General features: G+C 39.9%; 1 protein-coding gene across 4 annotated transcripts in view; it reads left to right on the top strand.

Moving 5' to 3' along the window:
• AP2A2 (adaptor related protein complex 2 subunit alpha 2) overlaps nt 1-21768 on the top strand; it is a 47971-nt gene that overhangs the window by 22079 nt on the left and 4124 nt on the right. The window contains exons 3-19 of one of the 4 annotated variants that reach the window (XM_037401704.1): nt 1168-1310; nt 1941-2134; nt 5894-6023; nt 7060-7161; nt 8269-8377; nt 8888-9035; nt 9463-9631; nt 10749-10886; nt 11987-12169; nt 13223-13320; nt 13494-13725; nt 14583-14756; nt 16637-16800; nt 18483-18560; nt 19459-19541; nt 20317-20406; nt 21236-21359. In XM_037401704.1, the coding sequence (XP_037257601.1) occupies nt 1168-1310; nt 1941-2134; nt 5894-6023; nt 7060-7161; nt 8269-8377; nt 8888-9035; nt 9463-9631; nt 10749-10886; nt 11987-12169; nt 13223-13320; nt 13494-13725; nt 14583-14756; nt 16637-16800; nt 18483-18560; nt 19459-19541; nt 20317-20406; nt 21236-21359 (2359 nt within the window). Of the gene's footprint in view, nt 1-1167; nt 1311-1940; nt 2135-5893; nt 6024-7059; nt 7162-8268; nt 8378-8884; nt 9036-9462; nt 9632-10748; nt 10887-11986; nt 12170-13222; nt 13321-13493; nt 13726-14582; nt 14757-16636; nt 16801-18482; nt 18561-19458; nt 19542-20316; nt 20407-21235; nt 21360-21768 lie in introns of all 4 variants that reach the window. The other 3 variants (XM_037401703.1, XM_037401706.1, XM_037401705.1) reach the window with 3 other exon arrangements.

Here is a 21768-nt window from a genome sequence, read left to right as displayed (position 1 = left end):
CTCCTTTGTCTCCTGATTTGGGATAGGGAAGGAATGTTCAGCAGAGAGTGTATGTTCATGTGTAGCCCTTCAGGAAAAGTGGTCTGGCTGATGAGCTGTAAGCTGCTGTACTGTCCCATGTAGCTTTTACAAGTTTCTACAATACAGCAGTACTGCAACATAAGACAAAATCTATTTAGGATGCATTTTTCTTGGAAAACTGAAACACTTATGAATACTTTGATTTTACAAACACTTCATGGTAATCTCATTACATCCCAAAGCCTTGAAAAAATATATGAATCTCTTCACTTTATCATTCTAAAAAGACTTGCTGTTTTTATTTTCTTGCTACCTAGTTCTCTACTGTAGTGTACTTCAGGAGGTGTGTTAAGACCTTTAACTGTGATAAAGATTTTGTAATTGGTTTAACAAGAGGGCATGTGTATGAAAGATACAGCTGCTCTTAGCAGAAGCAGGAAAAGCAAAATCTAATAAATGCATATGTATTGTCTCTTTGCAGGAAAATACTTCAAGGACATAGCAGGATAATTCAGGGACTAGATGACAGCATTATTTCATGATTGTCCTTTAGGGTGGAATTAGCACTAAAATATTTGGGGTTTTTTTCCCCTTAAATGAATTTCACACTTGGAGAAGTATTTAAAACTAGTACTATGTGAATGTCTTGTTGAAAAAGATGAGCTATCACTTAATCGGTGTGGTGAATTTTCCTGTCTCGAGCTATTAGGAAGAGCTACAAGCTACCTGTTTTATGACTGAGACTATTTTTTCTCTAAAACTGAGGAGTTGTTTGTCTGACATCTGTTGATAATGGTTTGTGATAACTTTCGTGTGTTCAGCACAAAATGTAGAGACTTATACCCCTTTAAATCGGGGATAAGTGGGTATATTTAGCATTTTGCTTGCTGTAGAGTGAATAGAAGCTAATAATTAGCACATTTAAAATCTGTGGAATTCAGATACTGCAATAGCTGAACCCTCAGTTTGTCCCTCTACTGTAGGGTGATATGTAGTGAATCAAGTGTCAATTTTAATTGCTATGTCCAACTGTAAATCTTCTTACTGTTAAGGTATGATGAGGTACCTTAGTGGAGCTGCGGAGGAAGGAGAACGGGATATAGGAGCAACATAGACTTAATTGTTCTTTGTTTCTTTGCTTTCCAGGTGACAAGGCTCTGGATGGTTACAGTAAGAAAAAATATGTCTGCAAATTGCTTTTCATTTTTCTTCTGGGGCATGACATTGACTTTGGTCACATGGAGGCTGTAAACCTGCTCAGTTCCAATAGATACACAGAGAAACAAATTGTGAGTAACTCTGTCTCTATATAAGATAGGCTGTTCTGTCTAATATCCTGTCTTGGCTGTGTAGTCTGTAAAGGACTTTGCTTCATTCCAGCGTGCCCCCATCCCCCCATCTTAAAAGCCTTATTTTGAATCCAATAGCGATTCTGAAGTTTAAACACCTTTGTGTACAGGGAATCTTGTACTAATGGTAAAAGCCTAAAGTGTGTACTCTGTGTAGAAATTATTATTCTTGCTAAGAAACTGCCTTGAGTCTTGCATTAAAAGGTAAGTAACCTCTTAATTTTCAGAACATCTCTTTAAATCTTCCTAGGTGAGGCTGTGTTTATCAGGCACATGTAAGTTAGTAGTGTTTGAATAAGCTGAATTCTTGATTTGCTCCCATTCATCTAAAATGATCTTTTGAGTATATGCTGAAATAGATTGATGAAACACTTAGTAAATTAGGGTATCACTAAACTTACTAATTTTTGCTTATTTCACTTAATCTTTATAACCTCTTCTCTGCTGTCTGAATATTTATTTCTGCCCATATGTTTTGGATTGGAGGAGAAATATATGTCTTGGAATGACTTGTGGCATTAACAGAAGTCAGCTAAAATCAATTTTCATTTTCCTTTTTCTGAATCACAGGGATATCTCTTCATCTCCGTACTAGTGAACTCTAACAGTGAGCTGATTCGTTTAATAAACAATGCGATCAAGAATGATCTGGCCAGCCGCAACCCCACCTTCATGGGGCTTGCTCTGCATTGTATTGCTAATGTGGGTAGCCGGGAGATGGCGGAAGCATTTGCTGGAGAAATTCCAAAAATACTTGTAGCTGGGTAGGTATGGCATGTGTCCTTCAAATACAACACCAATAAGCCTTTTCAGTTACTTGGTTCCATTGCAGCAGCTTAATCTATGCTTAGGAGCTATACAGCCCTGGGCTTGCAGTACAAATAGTGACTGTGTGCTGGTTTTAGCTGGTATAGAGCTAACTTTCTTCGTAGTAGCAAGTATGGGGCTGTGTTTTGGATCTGTGCTGAAAACAGTGTTGATAATGCAGATATGTTTTCATTATTGCTGAGCAGCGCTTGCACAGAATGAAGGCCTTTTCTGCTTCTCACGCCACCCCAACAGCAAGTAGGCTGGGGGTGCACAAGATGCTTGGAGAAGACACAGCCAGGACAGCTGGCCCCAACTGTCCAAAGGGATCATAGAGTCATTGAGGTTGGAAAAGGCCTTTGAGATAGTCGTGGGTTAACACTTGGATTTGACAAACAAGTCCACCACTAAACCATGTCCCTAAGCACCACATCTATGCATTCCTCAAACATCACCAGGGATGGTCATTCCACTGCTTTCCTGGCAGCCTGTTCCGATGCTTGACAGCCCTTTTAGTGAAGAAATTTTGCCTAACATACAATCTACACCTCCCCTGGCACAACTTGAGGCTGTTTCCTCTTGCCCTGTCACTTCTTACACAGAAGAAGAGACTGACCCCCCACCTGCCTACGGTCTCCTTTCAAGTAGCTGTAGAGAGCAGTAAGGTCCCCTCAAGCCTCCTTTTCTCCAGGCTAAACAACCCCAGTTCCCTCAGCTGCTCCTCACAGGAGTTGTGCTCCAGCTCTGTTGCCCTTCTCTGGACACGCACCAGCACCTCTATGCAGCTCTTGAGGTGATGGGCCCAAAACTGAACACAGGATTTGAGGGGTGTCTTCACCAGTGCTGAGCACAGGGGAACAATCACTGCCCTGGTCCTGCTGGCCACACTATTTTGGGTAGAAGCCAGGATGCTGTTGGCCTCTTTGGCCACCTGGGCATGCTGCTGGCCCATGTTCAGCCAGCTGTCAGCCAGCACCCCCAGGTCCTTTGCAAATGCACTGAGGGTGCATTCAATCACCTTGTCCAGGTCATTGATAAAGGTACTAAACTGATCTAGTCCCAGTACTGAGCCCTGAGAGAACACCACTTTTGAACTGGCCACCAGCTATGAAGCTATGCTAAGCATATAAAGTTGGGGGAGGGGATGCTTGGAGTGATGGAGTTGTGTCTTCCCATGTAACTGTTACGTGTGATGGAGCTCTGCTTTCCTGGAGATGGCTGAACACCTGCCTGCCAATGGGAAGGAGCGAATGAATTCCTTGTATTGCTTTGCTTGCGTGCGTGGCTTTAGCTTTTGCTATTAAACTGTATCTCAACCCGTAAGTTTTCTCACTTCTACCCTTCTGATTCTCTCCCGTATCCCACCCTGGGGATAGTGAGCGAGCATATGGGGCTTAGTTGCTAGATGGGGTTAAACCGCAACAGTGGCAATTTCCAGTAACTGCTGATACTTTGATATGCCTGAGCATGGAGGCGCTTATATACATGTGCAGGTACAATATGGAAACAAAGACTCTGTCAGTATCTTGCATAGGATTTTAAAGCTTTGTTGTGATCCAGGTTTAGTTCTGTGGATCCAGCTGTGATGAAGTTTTGTGGCTGTGAGCCCTCCTGAAATGTGTGTTACTTTCCCTTATCTCTCCTGATGAAAAGAAGAAATAAATGAACCAAAATAGGTCTACGCTACAAATTTTGTTATAAACTGAAGTTCTTATTTAAATGGTCCTGACTTCATAAGGAATGTGAGAATATTCTGCTGTGTGAACTTTCTTGCTTCCCCTACTAGCCATGTAAACACAAATTCCTGTAAATGAGAAATGGTCACTACTAATTTTCTAACTTTCCCTTTGTGTAGATAGAAGTCTCTAAACAGACCTGGCAAATGTCTGGAACTAAGTAAATCTGAAATGAAACTTGTGATTGCAGGGCTAATTTATTTTGGAACTTAAAATGTGCAAGTGCAAACAGTGCATTTAAACTGTCTTATGGATATGAAATGTTTTTTTCGAGTATGCATGGATCTTGTTTTATAAAAAACTAATGTGTTACATTAATATTAAAAAAGCAACATGTTGCACAAGAACTGTATTAATTCTCCAAATGTCAAGCACTGGAGCTTGCAAGTGTTGGAAATGTGCTTGCTTATGCAACACTAATTTTGACTGTATTATGTGCACTGTCTGAGTTGGTGACAAGAGGAAGGATATAACGTGATACATAGTTGTAGCAAGAGTCTTAGGAAATACTTCCAAGTGCCTTGAAATAGTGTCTCTATAATGCCACGCTTGAATACTGTTACTATTTTGTGGAGCTGCAATGTAGTATGGGCCAGAAAGAATCATAAGCAGCTGGCATATGATGCTCAGTATGGGTCTGGTCTAGTGGAGGAAATGGGGAGAATCTATCATGTACCTCCACCTTTCTCAGACATGGAATTCCCTATGTAAAGGTGCATGTTTAGGGATGGCACGTTCTGGGCCCCCTGTCTGGCTTGTTGCTGTCCTGTCCTGCAGTGCCCTTGCCAGGTGCTGTTCTCCATGTGGCATAGTGGAGACAACACTGAGTTGTGGGGTTCTAATGAGATAACATTAAAAAAAGTTTCATAAATTTCACTTGGGGTGATCAATACAGATAGAGCACAGCACCTTTAGTCCAGACTTGTTTGAACTTTTGAGTGTTGTTTATATTCCAAGATCAGTCTTCAGGGCATGATTCCTCTTGCATTTTCAAAAGAATGTACACACACTTTTATATATATAAATATGTCTATGTACGACATGAGTGACCTGTGCAGAATGAGCGCTGTCAATTAAACTTGCAATGTCAGTGTAGCTCCTTTGGCTTGAATTATAAATTGGAGGGAAGGAGTGGTCAGGGAGGGGAGGAATAGGTTTTTGGGTTTCTTGGTGCATCTTTTTTTTAACCAAGGTACAAATTGATCTATGGAAAATTGGTAAATTCATAAAGAATGGGTGGACTTAATTTCTGCTGAGTATGTGGAGGTTGCTGAACATTTAAGCAAGATTGCACATATAAACTGCCTCTTAAAACTATGACTGCTAATGCTCTGTACGTTTTTTGGCTGTTGTTTGTGCAATAAACAAAATGCTTAGTTGACTGCTTTATGAAAGGGAGTTCGGTGAACTAGAATAGTAGCATGCTGATCTTAAAATATTCCGTTTCTGTGCCAGCAGCATGGATGGCAAGGTGAAGAGATTTGTGGGTTGCATGCTTGGTGATAGCTAGCCAACTTGCATGGTAGCTGTAGGTACTGACACTGTTGAATAGTTAATGATTTGTATTTAATATGCAGGACCTATCAGGAGATCCAGCTTTGGTTAAAAGCATAGTAGTGTACCTTAGCTGTTCAAGTCAGGCTTGTTTTTTTGATTAGATGAGCTTGTGCTTGTCTAATGGTGAACTTTAAATTCTGATTTGAAGATTGTGAAATGTCATTCTGAGTTGCAGAGAATCATAACAGAGGCTACTCGGCATATGTAATGGTTGAAAACTTGATTGGTTAAGCTTACTGGACAAAATTAAGAACAGCAAATACTGTAACATAGGAAGAATTAGTGAACTGCTGTTTCACCTTCTCTTGAAAAGATGCTGCCTGGCTAGGGATGCCGAGTCAGTGCAGACTAGCGTAATGCTGGCCTGCAAGGATTGCTGTGACTTAATCACTGTATTTTTAAGTCCATATTTATGTCTTGCAGAGATACTATGGACAGTGTGAAGCAGAGTGCTGCGTTATGCTTGCTGCGTTTGTACAGAACTTCGCCTGACCTTGTCCCCATGGGAGACTGGACATCTAGAGTGGTGCATCTCCTTAATGATCAGCACTTGGTAAATCGGCTTCATTATGTTTCTTGGGCCTACTCTGTATGGAGAATGACGCAGCTTCTGCTGTTAAATACGCTGTTGATTTATTTCTTCTTGAGTCTTTCAAGCAAGTGGGTTGCTGTTTTCTTCAAGCTTTGGTAAACAAAACCTGGTCTTGAATGCTTCCAGGGATGGGGCATCCACAGCTTCTCTGGGCAAACCTGTTCCAGTGTTTCACCACCCTCAATAAAGAATATCTTCCTAATACCTAAATCTATTATCTTTCAGCTTAAAACTATTACCCCGTGTTCTGTTGCTATGTGCCCTTATAAAAAGTTCCTCTCAATCTTGTGCCTTATTGATCCTAAGTCATATGGCATAGGTGTCGTACTCATTTTCCTAGGCATTTTAACATCAGACCTGCACTAAAAATGCAAGGCGTGGTTTGTCAGTGCTTGGACTTCCTTGTTCTGTGGTGTCCACATTGTCATTCTTACCTTGCTAGTTCAGAAAAACCTATTGGTCTTGATAAAAGGCTCTACTTTTCTTCCTGTAATACTTAATTTATGAAAGTAAGGCTATTAAGACCTGTGCTTCAGTGGTAATAAAGAATGCTTTAGTCTGCAGTAATATGTTTGTGTTATGCAAAGCACTTTCTTCATGTTGGGTTGTCAGAACCCTTTCCTGGATGATCTGCTGCATCTTCTTTCTTCTGCTTATGCTTCTCTTGTGTAATAAGGCAATTTGCATCCAGACTTTATTTTAATACTAGCTCTCTTATTTTAGATGTACCGTACAAGTACGAAGCAAAGCTATACAAAAATAGCATGAAATGCTCTGCAGCTGTAGCAGTATTATGTTGTTGAAAATCCTGTTGTATTTTGAAGATGTCTAATTGGTCTAGCTGCTAGCCAAATAAAGGGCTTTTTAATGTGGGGCTTTGTCAGGGGGATAAACTTAAGGTTTTTTTTAAATATACAACAAAATTGAAGTGAAAGGTGTTAATTGGCAGCATCTTAGGCTGTTACAAAATTGATTGTGTTGCTTTGTTGTTTTCTAGGGTGTGGTTACTGCAGCTACAAGTCTGATCACCACTTTGGCACAGAAGAACCCAGAAGAGTTTAAAACTTCAGTCTCCTTGGCAGTGTCTAGATTAAGCAGAGTGAGTCTGATGATAACCCTGATAATACTTCACTGTTGCTTAATTTACACAGCTTTCTAGGTCAGGTTTGCTTACTGTTGCTTATTTATTCAGCTTTCTAGGTCAGATTAGTTTAGTGTACCATTAAAAGCAAAGGTGATTCAGTTTCACTGTATAGCTTGTTCAACTAACCTCTTTTAACGCTTGCTGCTTACCAGGACAGAAAACTGCATTGTCTTGCCCAGGCTCTCTTTTTGTAATCTTTGCTATGGTTCCAAGTCTATGCATCAAAAAGGTGTCGTTCTCTTTCTACTTAGCAACTCTGTTTGAGAGAATCTTCATGATGCAGTTGAGTGTTTAATCCTTGTTTTATGTTACTATAACCGCAAAGAGTAGCGGGATCAAAGACTGATTCTGCAAACTTCTGCACAGAACGCTCAAAAATACAGCCCATACTTTTTAACTGTATCAAAGCTTCTTACAAGATCTGTTGTCTTCCTGTTCCCCCTTTAGAGCTGCTGCTAGGTTAATAATCATCAGTATTTCATACCCTGTAAATGGGTGTAGCGGTTAAGCAGGGGCAGGGGGTGCAGCAAGGAGTGGCAAGAAGTTTCTGTAAGTTAGCATTGTGTGCTGGAAAACTTAGGCTACTTTTCTGTTTGTTTTTGTTGGTTTTGCTTTGTCTTTTGGAAGGTATGCAAGACATGGAAGGATACTACTTAACAAAGGTAATTTAGACCCAGATTTATGTGGTGTTACACCCAAGGTTACTTGTAGTCCAGAGAAATTTAATTTCTTTTCAAATGTGAAGATTTGTCTAATATTTAAAAGCAAGAGAGTACTGAGAGAAGGGCACAGCTGTACTGTAATGGAGCAGCAAGAATTAGCATTTATTTGAGCAAAGTAAACTTAGACTACTGTATCTGTGAAAATGAATTTCTATTAGTAAGGACTCTGATATAATATGACAACTTGCACCTAATTAATCTACCAAATTAAACAGTAGTTTTGTGACATAGTTTTGTAAGCTTCTGTCAAAGGTGACCTGCTGTGTTCTTTGGGTCCCCCTCATCATTGTGCATCATGTAAGTCCAGTAGTTGACATCATGCTGTCTGCTTATTTTACAGATTGTGACTTCTGCATCAACAGATCTTCAGGACTACACATACTACTTTGTTCCTGCTCCTTGGTTATCTGTGAAGCTCCTGAGGCTGTTACAGTGCTATCCACCTCCAGGTAATGCACAAATCACAACAGTGGCCGTTTCTCTTACTCGGTATGCTGTCTCCCAAGAGCTACTGTGCTGTGCTGTTACCTTAACTTGGAGTGCACACACACTGTCCTAAGACAAGGATATTGACGTCTGTACTCCTGAGTGTTTCAGCTTGTTAAAATTAAACACAGTGTAATTCAAAAGGCCACGTAGCTTAGAGCAAGGTGTCAAACTGGTGTGCATCTTACAAACCAATTGCAACTACAGTTTTAAATGTTCTTTAATGTTATCAACTGTATTAAAGCCTTGAAACTTACTACGGTGTAGATCGCGTTTGGCTTGGCTTTTGTTCTCACCCAAATAGAACTATGACTTAGAATTCTTTTGCCAACTTTATATTGCGGGAGGGTGAGCTGTTTTTGATGGGTCAGAATACTGCAGTTTATTCAGATTTAGCAAGGTGGAAGGCCTGAGGTAGTGATTAGGGTATTGAGCAAAGCGAAGTTGTCCAACGGCTTGTTCTTCTCCAGAAGACCCTGCGGTACGTGGTCGTCTAACAGAATGCCTGGAAACTATTCTTAACAAAGCACAGGAGCCACCAAAGTCAAAAAAAGTACAACACTCAAATGCAAAGAATGCCGTGCTGTTTGAGGCAATAAGCTTAATTATACATCATGACAGGTGAGCTGTGAGAACACTTCTATTGAGAGGAATGTTTAAGTGAAAAGCTGTGGCTTTGTCTTGAACACTAAATGGAATTTTACTGGGAGGGAAGGGGAGGAGAACAGAATATGAAGTTGCTTGCTAGACTGGGACGCAACCACAGCAATGAAATTGAACAGTATTAATGAACTGTGGTGCTGTCAGCATACTTTTTATTGCTTTGTTTCTTGCTTCTAGGTGTTTTTGGTATTTTGTATTGACCCTACCACTCTAGTCCAACTGACATTATTTGCTCATAGTACTTGAATTTTCATTTCACCAGTGAGGCGTTCTGGCAGACACTGAGACATTTAAAGAAATTTCCACTGCAGAAATAGTTTTCTATATTGGGTATTCTCAAACCTGTTGCTTTTAACCCTTTCACTTTCTCTCCTGTTCTGTGCAGTGAGCCAAATCTACTAGTCCGTGCCTGTAACCAGCTAGGTCAGTTCTTGCAGCACCGAGAAACTAATTTGCGTTACCTAGCACTGGAAAGCATGTGCACGCTTGCCAGCTCTGAATTCTCACATGAGGCTGTGAAAACACACATAGAAACAGTTATCAATGCATTGAAGGTAAATATTTAAGTGTGCAATTCTGTTTTGAGTGTTGTCTTCTCCCCTGCCTCAATGCCCTCTCCCCCACTGCCCTAAGCCCCCTATCCCTAATTAAGCTAATGATACTTTGAGACCGAATGAGTTATTCTCAGGAGTTTGCTTTAGGTTTTTTCTTTAATCCTGCAAAATCTTGCTGTATTGGCAACAATATAGGTCAGCTTCAGTTTTTCTGCAGCTTGCTAGTAAATCTGACGCTTGCAGCTGTGGCCCCTGTGATACTGTGGTAACTCCTCAAGCTGCAGGCTGAAGATGGATAATTCTTTATGCTGGGAAGATTTTGTTTTGCTACTGTCTTGCTGGTGTCAGACACTACTCCTACTGCAGTAGCTGATGAGGGGCAGTGGAGCAGATTAATTTCCGCTGCAGAATCAGACAGTCAGGAAACCAGAAAGACACATGCCCAGGCCATCTTCATGTGAAAAAGGAGTCAAAAGAGGAAGACTGATTTGCATGTAAATTTACTTGCACGCTTCAGTGTTTACATGTACTTTTTTCTTCCAAGCTCATGCTGTAGCATATTAATACATGTGTCTAACCTTCAAGTATGTAGCTGTTCTAGCTGGGCTTCTGTCGATACAAGGCAAGCCCAACACTAAACCTGCAGGTAGCTAAATCGTTCACTGGCCTGGTGACAATTTGACAATGTCAGCCAGTTATTAGTGCTTTTGTGGCCAGTAGTACCAGTTACCCAGTGCACAGCAGACCACAAACTCATTCATGTAGGGTAGTAGTGGAGTATTCTGTAGAAACTTCTCCATCCTTTCAGCACTTGCACGGATTTGAATATTATGCTACAGGAACAAAACCTGATGACTTGAATTTTTGTAATAATATCTAAAGGCAGGAAGCTGCTTGACTCTCCAGTGACTTTTTTTTCTAGGTGAAAGTGAGAATAACATGAGAAACTCATAGCTTTTGTGAAGGATATACCCAAGTTCATTCTGCATCTGAAAGATGAAAATGCATTTGTTTTAAATTTGATTATAGATTAGTGTTTGATCTCTTCAGTAAATTGCATGTGCTTTCCAAGTGAAGGTGAAATCATCTTGACTTTTTGCTGTGTGTCCTGTTGCAGACTGAAAGAGATGTAAGTGTACGACAAAGAGCTGTAGATCTCCTGTACGCAATGTGTGACCGAAGCAATGCCCAACAGATTGTGGCTGAAATGCTCAATTACTTGGAGACTGCTGATTATTCCATTAGAGAAGAAATTGTGAGAAATTTCTTTCCTTAATTTTTTCATAGCTGGGTTTGGCACCATATATGTCATTTATCAATCGGGATGCTGCATAGTCTGTAACAGAATCTTTTTTTCATGGTTCTTCTTTTTTTAAAAAAGAAAGTAACCTAAGACCTAAGTTTGTAGTCTAATAGCGAAGAATGTTCTTCATTTGGGTTAAACTAGAAGCATCAGAAGTTAGTAAGATAAGCAATTATTTGTAGGTAGAACTTCATACTGTGTATGCTGTGAGAATGTTCTCTGTCTAAGGACTCCCTAAACCAACACCTCGTCAGCTAAGAGAGGCGTGATCTCTATCTTCTTCTTCCAGCAGGAAAAGAGTGCATAAGCTGAAATACTCGTAATGACCTTCCTAGAATGGTAGCTAAAACCTGTACTTATGGAAATTACTTCGCTTAGTTAAGTGCTAAAGTCTTTTGCTCAGAGAAGTTAATGTTAATACTGTGTTAGCTGACTTACCTGTTGCACTGTCTTGTTGCTGTGGGCAGTCTACCCTGACTTGGCAGATAATGTAAATTAAATTCACTACTTGTAAAAGAACAGGTCAGTATAAATGCAACTGATAACAAATGATGTGGAGGTCTCTTCCTATGCTGATTGTTTGCTTCAGGATATAGGAAACTTAGTATGACCTGGAAAAGTCAGCTATATTTTGGTGAGTCTGGTCTGTCTCTGCTAGTTTGAGTTCCCACTTTTTTTTTAGATGTCTCCAGTTTCCTGCTTGCTTCTGTTGTGGTGTGATGGTTTTGATGGTGTCTTTATAGCAAACAAAACCAGTTTAATAAATTGCTCGTGATTGTGTAGGTACACAGTTGAAAAGTGACAGATGCAATATTTGATTGAGTTACGGGGAAAGCATTACGTACCTGGCAACTGGTGCATTCTGGCACAGAATGTCAATGTTTGTCTTCTAGCTGCAGGAGCAAGTGAGCAAGCTGATGTATCTGAAACTGAGGCTTCTGGGCTACCATGGGGTATCGCTAGGTGTATTCACTTGAAGCGTATTAAGTGAATCTTAATACACAACTCATGGTAGAAGCTAGTCAACCTTCTTTATTTTCTTATGTGTTCAGGTTCTGAAAGTTGCAATTCTAGCTGAGAAGTATGCAGTGGATTATACCTGGTATGTGGATACGATCTTGAATCTGATTCGCATTGCTGGTGACTATGTCAGTGAAGAAGTGTGGTACAGAGTTATTCAGATTGTTATCAACAGGGATGATGTTCAAGGGTATGCAGCAAAGACTGTTTTTGAGGTGAGAATGAGTTTTCAATTAACTTTCAAAGTGGCATAGGAATTGAGTAAACACCATGTGATCTAACAGGTGTGTGCGCTTCCCCATGCTAGGGAGGACTAAAAATACGATCCTGAATATTTCAACAGAACACTGCTGAAGCTTTCTGTAAAACTGGTAGTATAGATTTTTCAGAGCCAGAAACTGTGTTAAGCTGATGAGAAGCTTCTCCGGCTGAAGCTATGTAAAATATGCCTGGTACTGTTCTGGGGAGGGGAGGGGAGGGCGGGGTGGGATATGCTGAATTTTTCATTACTTTTGTGGATGGCATTGAATGAATGGCTTAGTAAGGAAATAACATCACCTGGAAAACTACTGAAATGTCATAAAAAAACTTTTTACAGGGGAGTGTGCTTTTTGTTTGAGTTTTCTGCATGCAGGAATACACAACAGTCAAAATAACTTGATGATCCTCTGGGAAGCGCATATCCATTCCTTCTTTTCAGGATCTGATAAATATGGAATTTGAACTATTGAAGGAAAACACTTTCAAATGTCTGGCTTTGTTGCTTTGACTCTGTTTGGATTCTTCATATGGGCTTTCCACTTTTTTTTTTACTTCCTTCCTTGAACATTTAAGCTGACTTCCAGAACTCATCCTTGCTATGTGTTTCTTCATACTCAATAAAGAGTATTTTTATTTTGGACAACTTCAACACATTCTTGCAAGATTTAAACAGAGTATATTAACATCCTTCCGACACTTCTAAAGATGTAAAAGGAAACCTAAGCACCTGTTATCTGTCCTCAAAATTCAACAGTGCTGCCAGATGCACCTAAGAGTGCTCTTAAGCAAGTAATACTTACGTTAAAGATTCTTCTATCAAGTCATACCACCTATTATGCCTCTTTCATAAGCATGCTCTCTGTAGTACTTAGACTGATGGTCCTGCTCTTACAGGAAGGTAGACTAGGAAACTGGACATGGAAGTGACAGAGAAGATCACTTTTGATACATTACAGATGTAACGTATCAAATTTGATACATTACAGACTGTTAATGTGTTCTTACAGGCCCTTCAAGCTCCAGCATGCCATGAGAATCTTGTAAAAGTAGGTGGCTACATCTTGGGAGAATTTGGAAATCTGATAGCAGGTGATCCAAGATCAAGGTAAAACACCTTCTAAAATACTGAACTGAAGTAGTAATGCTTTGTGTAAAGAATCTACTGTCTATTTAATATTCCTAAAGGCCAGCTAACAAATGATTAGGCTCTTGCTAGTAATGCACTAAGAATTACCATGTCTACAAGAACTGAACAAACTATTTTTCTTCCCATTTAAGTCCTCTCATCCAGTTCAACTTGCTACATTCCAAGTTTCATCTGTGTAGTGTTCCTACCCGAGCTCTGCTTCTGTCTACCTACATCAAGTTTGTGAACCTGTTTCCAGAAATCAAAACTACAATTCAAGATGTATTGCGCAGTGACAGTCAGCTAAAGAATGCTGATGTTGAGCTGCAGCAGAGAGCTGTTGAGTATTTGAGGCTCAGTACTATTGCCAGTACTGATATATTGGTAGGTATAAAGATTATTTATTATGCAGAACTCTTTAGTTATGTCTTCTGTCAAAAAGTAAAATCCACTAAACCTTACCTGATGGCTCAGAAATCTTAATGCAGGATTAAAGATCCACAATGTGGGTGCTGATTCTTTTAGTCTATTTAATTAATCTGCAGTCATCGTTAATAGAGAGCTAAAATGAAAGTTGTTACTGCTCTAGTGGGACAAATAACCGTTAAAGCATGCTAATCCAGAGTTGGGAAGCCAGTGACACCTGGTGTAGTGCAGGGTCCTACAGTATTCAGATACCAAAAGGCTAGTGCTTTGTTTCGAGGGCTGACTTGATGGTGGGCAGGGAACTTGAAATTGTGCTGAGACTAGTAATATGTTTTGGTTTGTTTTGTTTTTTTTTTCCCCTCTAGAAGTTCAGTGTGTTAACCTGATGCTCTCGGGTCTGGCCAGAGCATGGCACACTCAGCACGCTCAGTCTTAAGAGCTAATAAATGTGTAGGTCAGACTAGATCTGGGGTAATCTTCTGTGGCTTCAGTCTAGGCCTGCTTGAGTCAAGGACCATTGTCTGCTGATTTAATTCTCGCTTATTTTATTTCATAGTATGATACCAGAGAACCTATATGCCTCTGTTCTTTTAAACAACTGTTTTGAGAGGATTTCAGAAAGCTTTAAATTGCAGTGTTTTTTTTTTTTTAAAAAAGCAAGCAATCTATCTATCACTGCAATAAACTGCATACACCCTTACAGAGGCAAGAGCAGAAGTTACTACTCACACAGAAAATGAGTATCTTGTTGAAGACTCTGAAGCTGGTTTGACTTCTCTTGTAAGTTTAACTAATACACTTTTTCCTGTGATAAGGCCACAGTGCTGGAAGAAATGCCTCCCTTTCCAGAGAGGGAATCTTCTATTTTGGCTAAACTCAAGAAGAAGAAAGGCCCAGGCACAGTTACTGACTTGGAAGAGATCAAAAAGGAGAGGAGCTCTGATATGAATGGAAGTGCTGAACCTGCCTCTGTCAATGCCAGTGCTGTTGTGAGTTTAAAAGCTGTTATTTCACTAATTTGGAAGATGTGCAAATGAGAGAAGAATGGTTTCCTTAAAGTGGCTTTTTAGGGATTTAAAGTTTCTAATCTCAAATTTAAAACAGTGGGTGTTTATACCCCCGCTGTATGCTTGGATGCTATTTTGCTTTGGAAAGCTTATGTAAATGGGGACAAAGTGCAGCCTAAAAAAATTCTGTTTATGTTGATGCTTTTTAAAAATATTGCTGTAAACGTAGAAATGGGAATTTCCTTGCTGGTGAAATTTCAGTGAAGGTGAGACGATAAAATTAACATGCATAAAAGGAGTAACTTGAATTTCGAAGTATCAGCTGTTCTGCTTTGTCTAACATGGTAGATATTTTGCATCTTGTTTCAGGTTGTTACTGTTTTTACTAGAATTGGACAACACTTACTGATTTAAGGACATCTTGTTAATTTTGTTACTGTTTATTTGATGGTACTGTTTGAGTTCAATTATTGTAGACAAGGTCAGTGTCTTGTTTCTTCTGAGCTGAAACTTCTCATTTTATCGTGAGTTACAGCTGCTAGTATGAATTGTTCCCATAATGTAATCCTTGTTTCTGGTTTTAATGACTAATGTAACTTGTAATTACATTTGAGATGTAGTAGTAGATTACGGAAGAGGAGGAAATGTTGTAGCACGTTCCCTGCCCAGTTTGTTAAAGCATAATCCTCGAACTCTTAGTCATTGCAGCATGTAAGAGTAGATGTTCCAAGTGCAACATCTTTGAATGGACAGAAATACCTTACCAGCAGAAAAGCTGCCAGATTTTCTTTGCATGCCAGACTGACTGAGGTGACTGGCAGTTAAAACTGCGTTACGCTTTATGAGCTTCACCTTACGGGTTGCAGCCATGTAAGAAGCTCTGTTACATTACCTTCATTAGTGGCTTTGGTGTGACCCTGGCCTAGATGCCAACAATATGTTCCAAACTGGAGTTCTAACTGTTTTCAGTAGTACTTACTGATTGGCTTCTGAAAGTTTTTCACCAGGGAATTTCTTGTTAGACTGCATCAAATTCAGTATTTGTAGTATGATAAATTTGAGTTGGCTTAAAAAAACCTACAATTTCAGGCTCAATCCGAATGCATCTCATGACTCATCTTCACTGTATCTGGCATATTGTAGGCTGCTGATGTCTAATACGTGAACATTTTGGTTTTAAGTCTGCTTTGTGCTTGCACGTGACTTGGGCACGTATATGTGGCCTGTATTGCATGATTCTGTGTTCTGGCTACCTGATTTGTTCTCTTGGGGGTGGGGGGCAGAAATTAAAGGTCTTGCCTCTACCTTTACTGTTTGCAGCTTGAACTAGTGACAGACTCTGCTTTTTTGCTGGTTAGGTTTTACTATGTTTCTAAGGGTTTGCCAAGCTTCAAAAACGCAGGACTAAACTGATAATCAATTATAAAGATGTGGTGATGTTTTAATTTAGGTTTGTGTAAAAGCCACTGCTTTTCTTGCTGGATTCTTCATGAAAGAAAAGCAACATATTTGAATTTTACTCCTTGCAGTATTTTAATTTCCCTTGAAATGAAGAGGGGGGGGGGGGAACATTGTCATCTGTCTTCTGCAAAATTAGATTCTAGGTGGACGAAATTTGTTGGGTTTTTTATTTAATAGTTAGATGAACATAACTCACCTCAAAGGGAATAAACCCACATCTGTAAATTACCTTAAGTTGAAATGCAACGTAGTAATTGCATTCGTGAAGCCTCCAATGTCCATTCAAAGCTTTGTGCGGGGTGGGGAGAGGCACTTCGCCATAGCTTAGCTGGCTGTGCAGAAGAGACGGCTTTGTTCTCCTTTTACTGTAGTGTAACACCAAAGCATCTTGTCTTCCCTAGTCTACTCCTTCTCCGTCTGCGGATCTGCTGGGTCTGGGTGCTGCCCCCCTCACCAATTCGGCTCCCCCACCGTCCTCTAGTGGTAGCCTGCTGGTGGATGTATTTTCAGATTCAGCCTCTGCGGTTGCACCTCTTGCTCCTGGTTCTGATGACAACTTTGCGAGGTAATCAAGTCATGCTGTAAGGGATCTGAAGAAAAATCCATCTGTTAAAACAAGAGATATACAATAACTTTTGATTTTGTTCCAGCTTATTGAATGCATTCCTGGGTACTAGCTGTGCAGCAAGAGAGGTATTCTTGACCTCTGTGCTGGATGTGCTGTCTTTATAGAATACCCGTGCTCCTGGAAAAACTGAGCCTGTAGGAATCAACCTGAGGATATTAACCACACAGTATTGCCTGGTTTTCATGCTGGTTTTGCTTCTTTGTTAAACAAAAAGCTTCTTGTGTATCTCAATACATGTTGAATTTAGGGGTTATCTGGCCCAATATGAACACATTTATTCCTATTTCCATAAAGTATTCTTGTGTCTCCACTTACGGCAAGCTGATACTGGAACAGTGAGATGGATTATATCCAGGGATACTGGTTCTCAGAATTTCAGGATACACTTAAGTAGTTCTGCTGCTGTCTGACACACAGGTGTGAAAAGGGGGGAAAAAACCCAACAGGTGCTTGCTTTTTTTAATGGGATTTGATACAAATATCTTCCTAATTACATTCCCAAGTGTAGTGTGGGTGTAGTATGTTGTTAAGGCCATCAGTATTCAGTGCCACTGTGGCTACACTAAAATTTTATTTGGCTAAAATTTTCAAAATAGTATGAGATCACAGAATGCCTTTAAAAAAAAATCTATCATCTTACTGGCCAAAGAATGTGTTACTATTGTCAAGGACCAAGTTTTGGATGATGGCGTGACAAATTTGCAATGCATTTTAGTATAAAAGATGTAAGTGGTGAATGTAAGCTTCCTGGATCATTGAGACTTTCATCAAAATGCTAGGCAATTGTTGCAGATTTGCAATGATTAAGACTTGATCCTTTGTTTCTGTTAGAAGGCAATAAGCGATGTTTAATCATGATACACAATACCAAGACTCTTAAGAAGCTACACAAGCTTGTTCAAGCTTTATCTTTTTTAAAGAGGAAGAAAAAGAACCAGAACTAGTAGCTTCATAAGCAAGTTGCCTAAAAAGTTTTCGTTTTCTGCAAAAGAAAGTATGGCGTTGTCCAACCCTTGATCTGTCTGTAGATGATGAAATACTTCTCTGATGATACTGAGAAGTTGCCTTTTACAGTTTTCTGCCTCTCTTTAGTGCTGTTGTCACTTTTGTTTCTGATCTTTTACTGAAGTCATCCTCTGTGCCTTTATTTAATACATACTTGTTGTTAAGAATTGATTGGGCAGCTGTAGTGCCACTAAGGTTGATGAGACCTCCACTTCAATGCACGCATTTGTAGTAGTTGGTATGTCTCTACATTTATGGTTTTGAACTGAAACTTTTCTGCCGTCACAACTAAACACCTAAAAGAACTTGATTACTAAAGAGGTGTAAGTTTAAGCTACTTATGAACGCCTTCAGCCGTGTTTGGGAAGAATTGCTGGTTCCTAACAATCAGGGTGGGGCGGGGGAGAGAAGTGGGGGGGGAAACATTGCCTAATGCCTAAAACCTTTCTAGGTGTACTGAGCTAGGGCAGCTAATAAATTTTTTCATGCATTAAACTCAGCAGTGCCGTTTTTGAGGAAGGAGGTAAAAGAAAGAACTAAGCACTAAGCTGTCTTTACTAACTCCTGCTATCTCTGTCGCTACCGCCTTTCTTCCTTTGTGCTGCCTGAACTAGCCCTGACCTGGCTTCATCTGAGGTAGTTTCTGAGGAACCAGCTGATACTGTGCATGATGCTGATGAGCTTTTTCACAAGTAAGCAATACTAAAACCTTGCAAGGCTGGGCAACTTCCAGAATATAGTTATAAAGCAAAACTATATTGTGCATTAACTTAATACCAGCAAAACTAGACTAGTACTGTCAGACTTGTGACTAGAACAGCCCTGTAGATGATTTGGATTTTATGGCAAGCTCATGAATACACAGGTTAGAGCTGCTTTTACAAGTCAGTGCTATCACACACTGCTCTAAAATGAGGCAAGGCCAGTTGTGAGTAGTTGCAAAACTAAATATACAAATAAAAGGAAAACATAAGAGTAAATTGTCAAAAGGAATGATATTTGGGAGTATGTTTTAAATGCCTTGTATGCAAAAGGCTGACACTTGCTGACCACCTCTTCTACTTTCAAGTGAAGGGTGACAGAAAGGACTGAAATCATTGCAAAATGGGCTTCCTCTCTCAAAATGGAAAAAAAGAATACAGCTCTCAGTTGACTTACGTGGTACTGAACGGATAAAACAAGGGAATTTTTTCTTTCAGGTTTAAACAGTCAAAGCTTCAAACTTTTCAATTCTGCACCAACCTAATGAGTTTCAGAAGTTTTCAAGAATATGAATAAGAGAAATCCTAGTCTGTTGCCTGGTCCTTTATAGGCAGTGTGTGTGTGTGTGTATAGCATATTGTTGCTTCCTTCATAGTTTCTCAGACATCCTATCAAATAAAAATTTCAGTTCTTTTAGTGTCCTACAAGTGGTGGTTTTGGTTGTGAAACTGTCTTTTCTAACTCTGCAGTTTTCTGCAAAGGCCTCCCAGACTGATGCACTCTAGGTTAACCACAATCTTCATCCTCTGTATAAACCCTGAATTTTGTGGTTCTAAATATTTCTTAATACAACTCCAATTAAAACATGTTTTCCCTCTCTTCCCCTAGGTTTGTGTGTAAAAATAATGGAGTCTTATTTGAAAACCAGTTGCTCCAAATTGGATTGAAATCTGAATTTCGACAGAACCTGGGTAAGATCTTTCAGGTCAGGTGGCTGCCTGTCTGCGTTATGAACCCTGCTGCCAGCATGAGATGTGGATGGGGCTGCCTTTTCAGCTGCTTAAGAGGGAAATGCGATTTCAGGCTTAACCTGTCTTAGGCTCTTCACTGTCTGTGTCTCCCTGGCTTCTCCGGGGGTTCTTGGTTTCTTAAACTTTTTGGCTGCTGTGTTAGCTGCAATGAAATAGGAGCGTTGAATGGCACTGTAAGCTCCCAGCTGTTGCTGCCCAGTTGTAAGGCTGGCACAGCCAGGGTTATAAAGGACCATTCTCCTCCTCCGTTTTCATGTCTTACAGTATGGCTTACTGTAATGATACACAATACGTATCAGATGTGCATTAATGTGTTATGATAGACACAATATACTGAAAACGCATAGGAAAGAACTGGGAGGCGAACAAGGGCCACAACTAGGATTGCTTGCTACTCACCTTCTGCATTGCTTTTGGTACCATAATAGCTGCTTTAAGTAAAAGTAATGTTCTCTGGCAGCTGAAAGACCTCCTCTAATTATTTAACTGCCTGTGTGACAGCTACTGTGGGAGAAGTCTGATGGTCTGTTTTAATCTGTTATTTCATTTTGAACTGTGAATATCCTTGTAGGATAAACAGTGTAAATTGTTTTGTTTTTAAAAGCTGTTTTAAAGAAAGGTAAAAGACAATGTATTAGATCCTTGAAGCACAAGTAGTTAAAGATGATTACATGTGACGTACCTAAAAATTCTGATGCCTTTTTATTCTTTCTAGGACGTATGTTCATATTCTATGGTAATAAGACATCAACACAGTTCTTGACTTTTACTCCAACAGTAATCTGCTCAGATGACCTACAGTCAAATATCCTTAAATGCAGTAGCATGTGTCTGTTCTCATTTGGGTTTTGTGGTTTATGCTGCACAAAGTTACAATAAAGCTGCTGGATCAAGGTGTGGTGTCCTTGAACATGAAGAAATGAGAAATTTGCTGGTAACTCTCTAAAGTTCTTGTAGAAAGAATAAGTCTTGAGCAGAGATGGAAGATTCTTTCCTGAAAGCTCTGGCTGCAAACGCAAATGTTACTGTTAAAATAAGGAGAAATTAGGCTGAATAAATATATAATGTAATTCCTGTTTCTCTGCAGTCATGAAGTAGCAGAGCCATAGGTGTGGTGTCCTTCAAGTGCTGCATTAGCAGATAACATCAGACTTGAGATGGAGGTGGTAGAATACGTGTACACAAAGATTATAATACTTTAAAATAGGCTTTTATTTACAGTTTGTCCTTAATGCTTGGTGTTGCAAATCCAGGATTTCTTGGAGACTGCGTAATCAGTGGTGTTTGATGTAATGTTCACATCAAAATGAGATAGTCCGGTGTGTTTTACTGTGAAGGCTGGCTGTGCCTTCATACATTTTGAGGGCATCATTTTAAGAATATCCAAATAACTTGAATTGCGGGGGTGGTTGTTTCTAGGTGTGTCAATATGGGGGAGGGGCGTGGGGCGCAATGACCCCAAAACATTACAACTTTTTTGCTGTACAAGAATTGAGCTTTGTCCACTCAGTCTCTATGTGCTACTGAATATTCATGATGCTAATTCCTCATGTGGCTTATTGGAGGATTTGCTATTACTTTTTTTTTTTTCAAAGTTAGGAATTCCCCGATCAGTTTCCTTAACCACTTCTTAAGCCTGAATCTTCAGACGAAACCTGTTGACCCCACGGTGGATGGAGGTGCGCAGGTTCAGCAGGTGGTGAACATCGAATGTGTGTCAGACTTTATGGAAGCTCCCATACTGAACATTCAATTCAGGTAAAAGACAGGATTCAAATGCTGGTGAATTATTTAGATGAAAGGTATTAAATTTTTCCTGGTTCTCTGACTGAAGTGTGGAATGTGGACACGTAAAGCTGTCTTGGATAGATGACTGACTTGAAAAATGGATCTAACTAAGCTTTAGGCTACTAGAGGAGGTGGGGAATCTACTTGGAACAATGTGGTTAAAAAAACCTAATGAAGTAGCTACTGATAAAATGTCTCTTAACTTCTCTTTCCACTACCTACATAAAACAGCAGTCTTCCTGTTTAAGAAATCTTGACAGGAATATACGCAGTAACCTGTCCCTTCTCAAAACCAAGAACACGTCTGCAAACAACTTGGACTGGAAATGCAGGCACCAAAAATAGAATCTTGTTATGTCCACTCAACATCAGCCTTTAG

This window comes from Falco rusticolus, chromosome 10 (assembly GCF_015220075.1).
Source record: "Falco rusticolus isolate bFalRus1 chromosome 10, bFalRus1.pri, whole genome shotgun sequence".
NCBI classification, from domain to species: Eukaryota; Metazoa; Chordata; class Aves; order Falconiformes; family Falconidae; genus Falco; species Falco rusticolus.
Note: the sequence above shows the minus strand (reverse complement) of the source record. Positions and strands in the feature narration are given on the sequence as shown.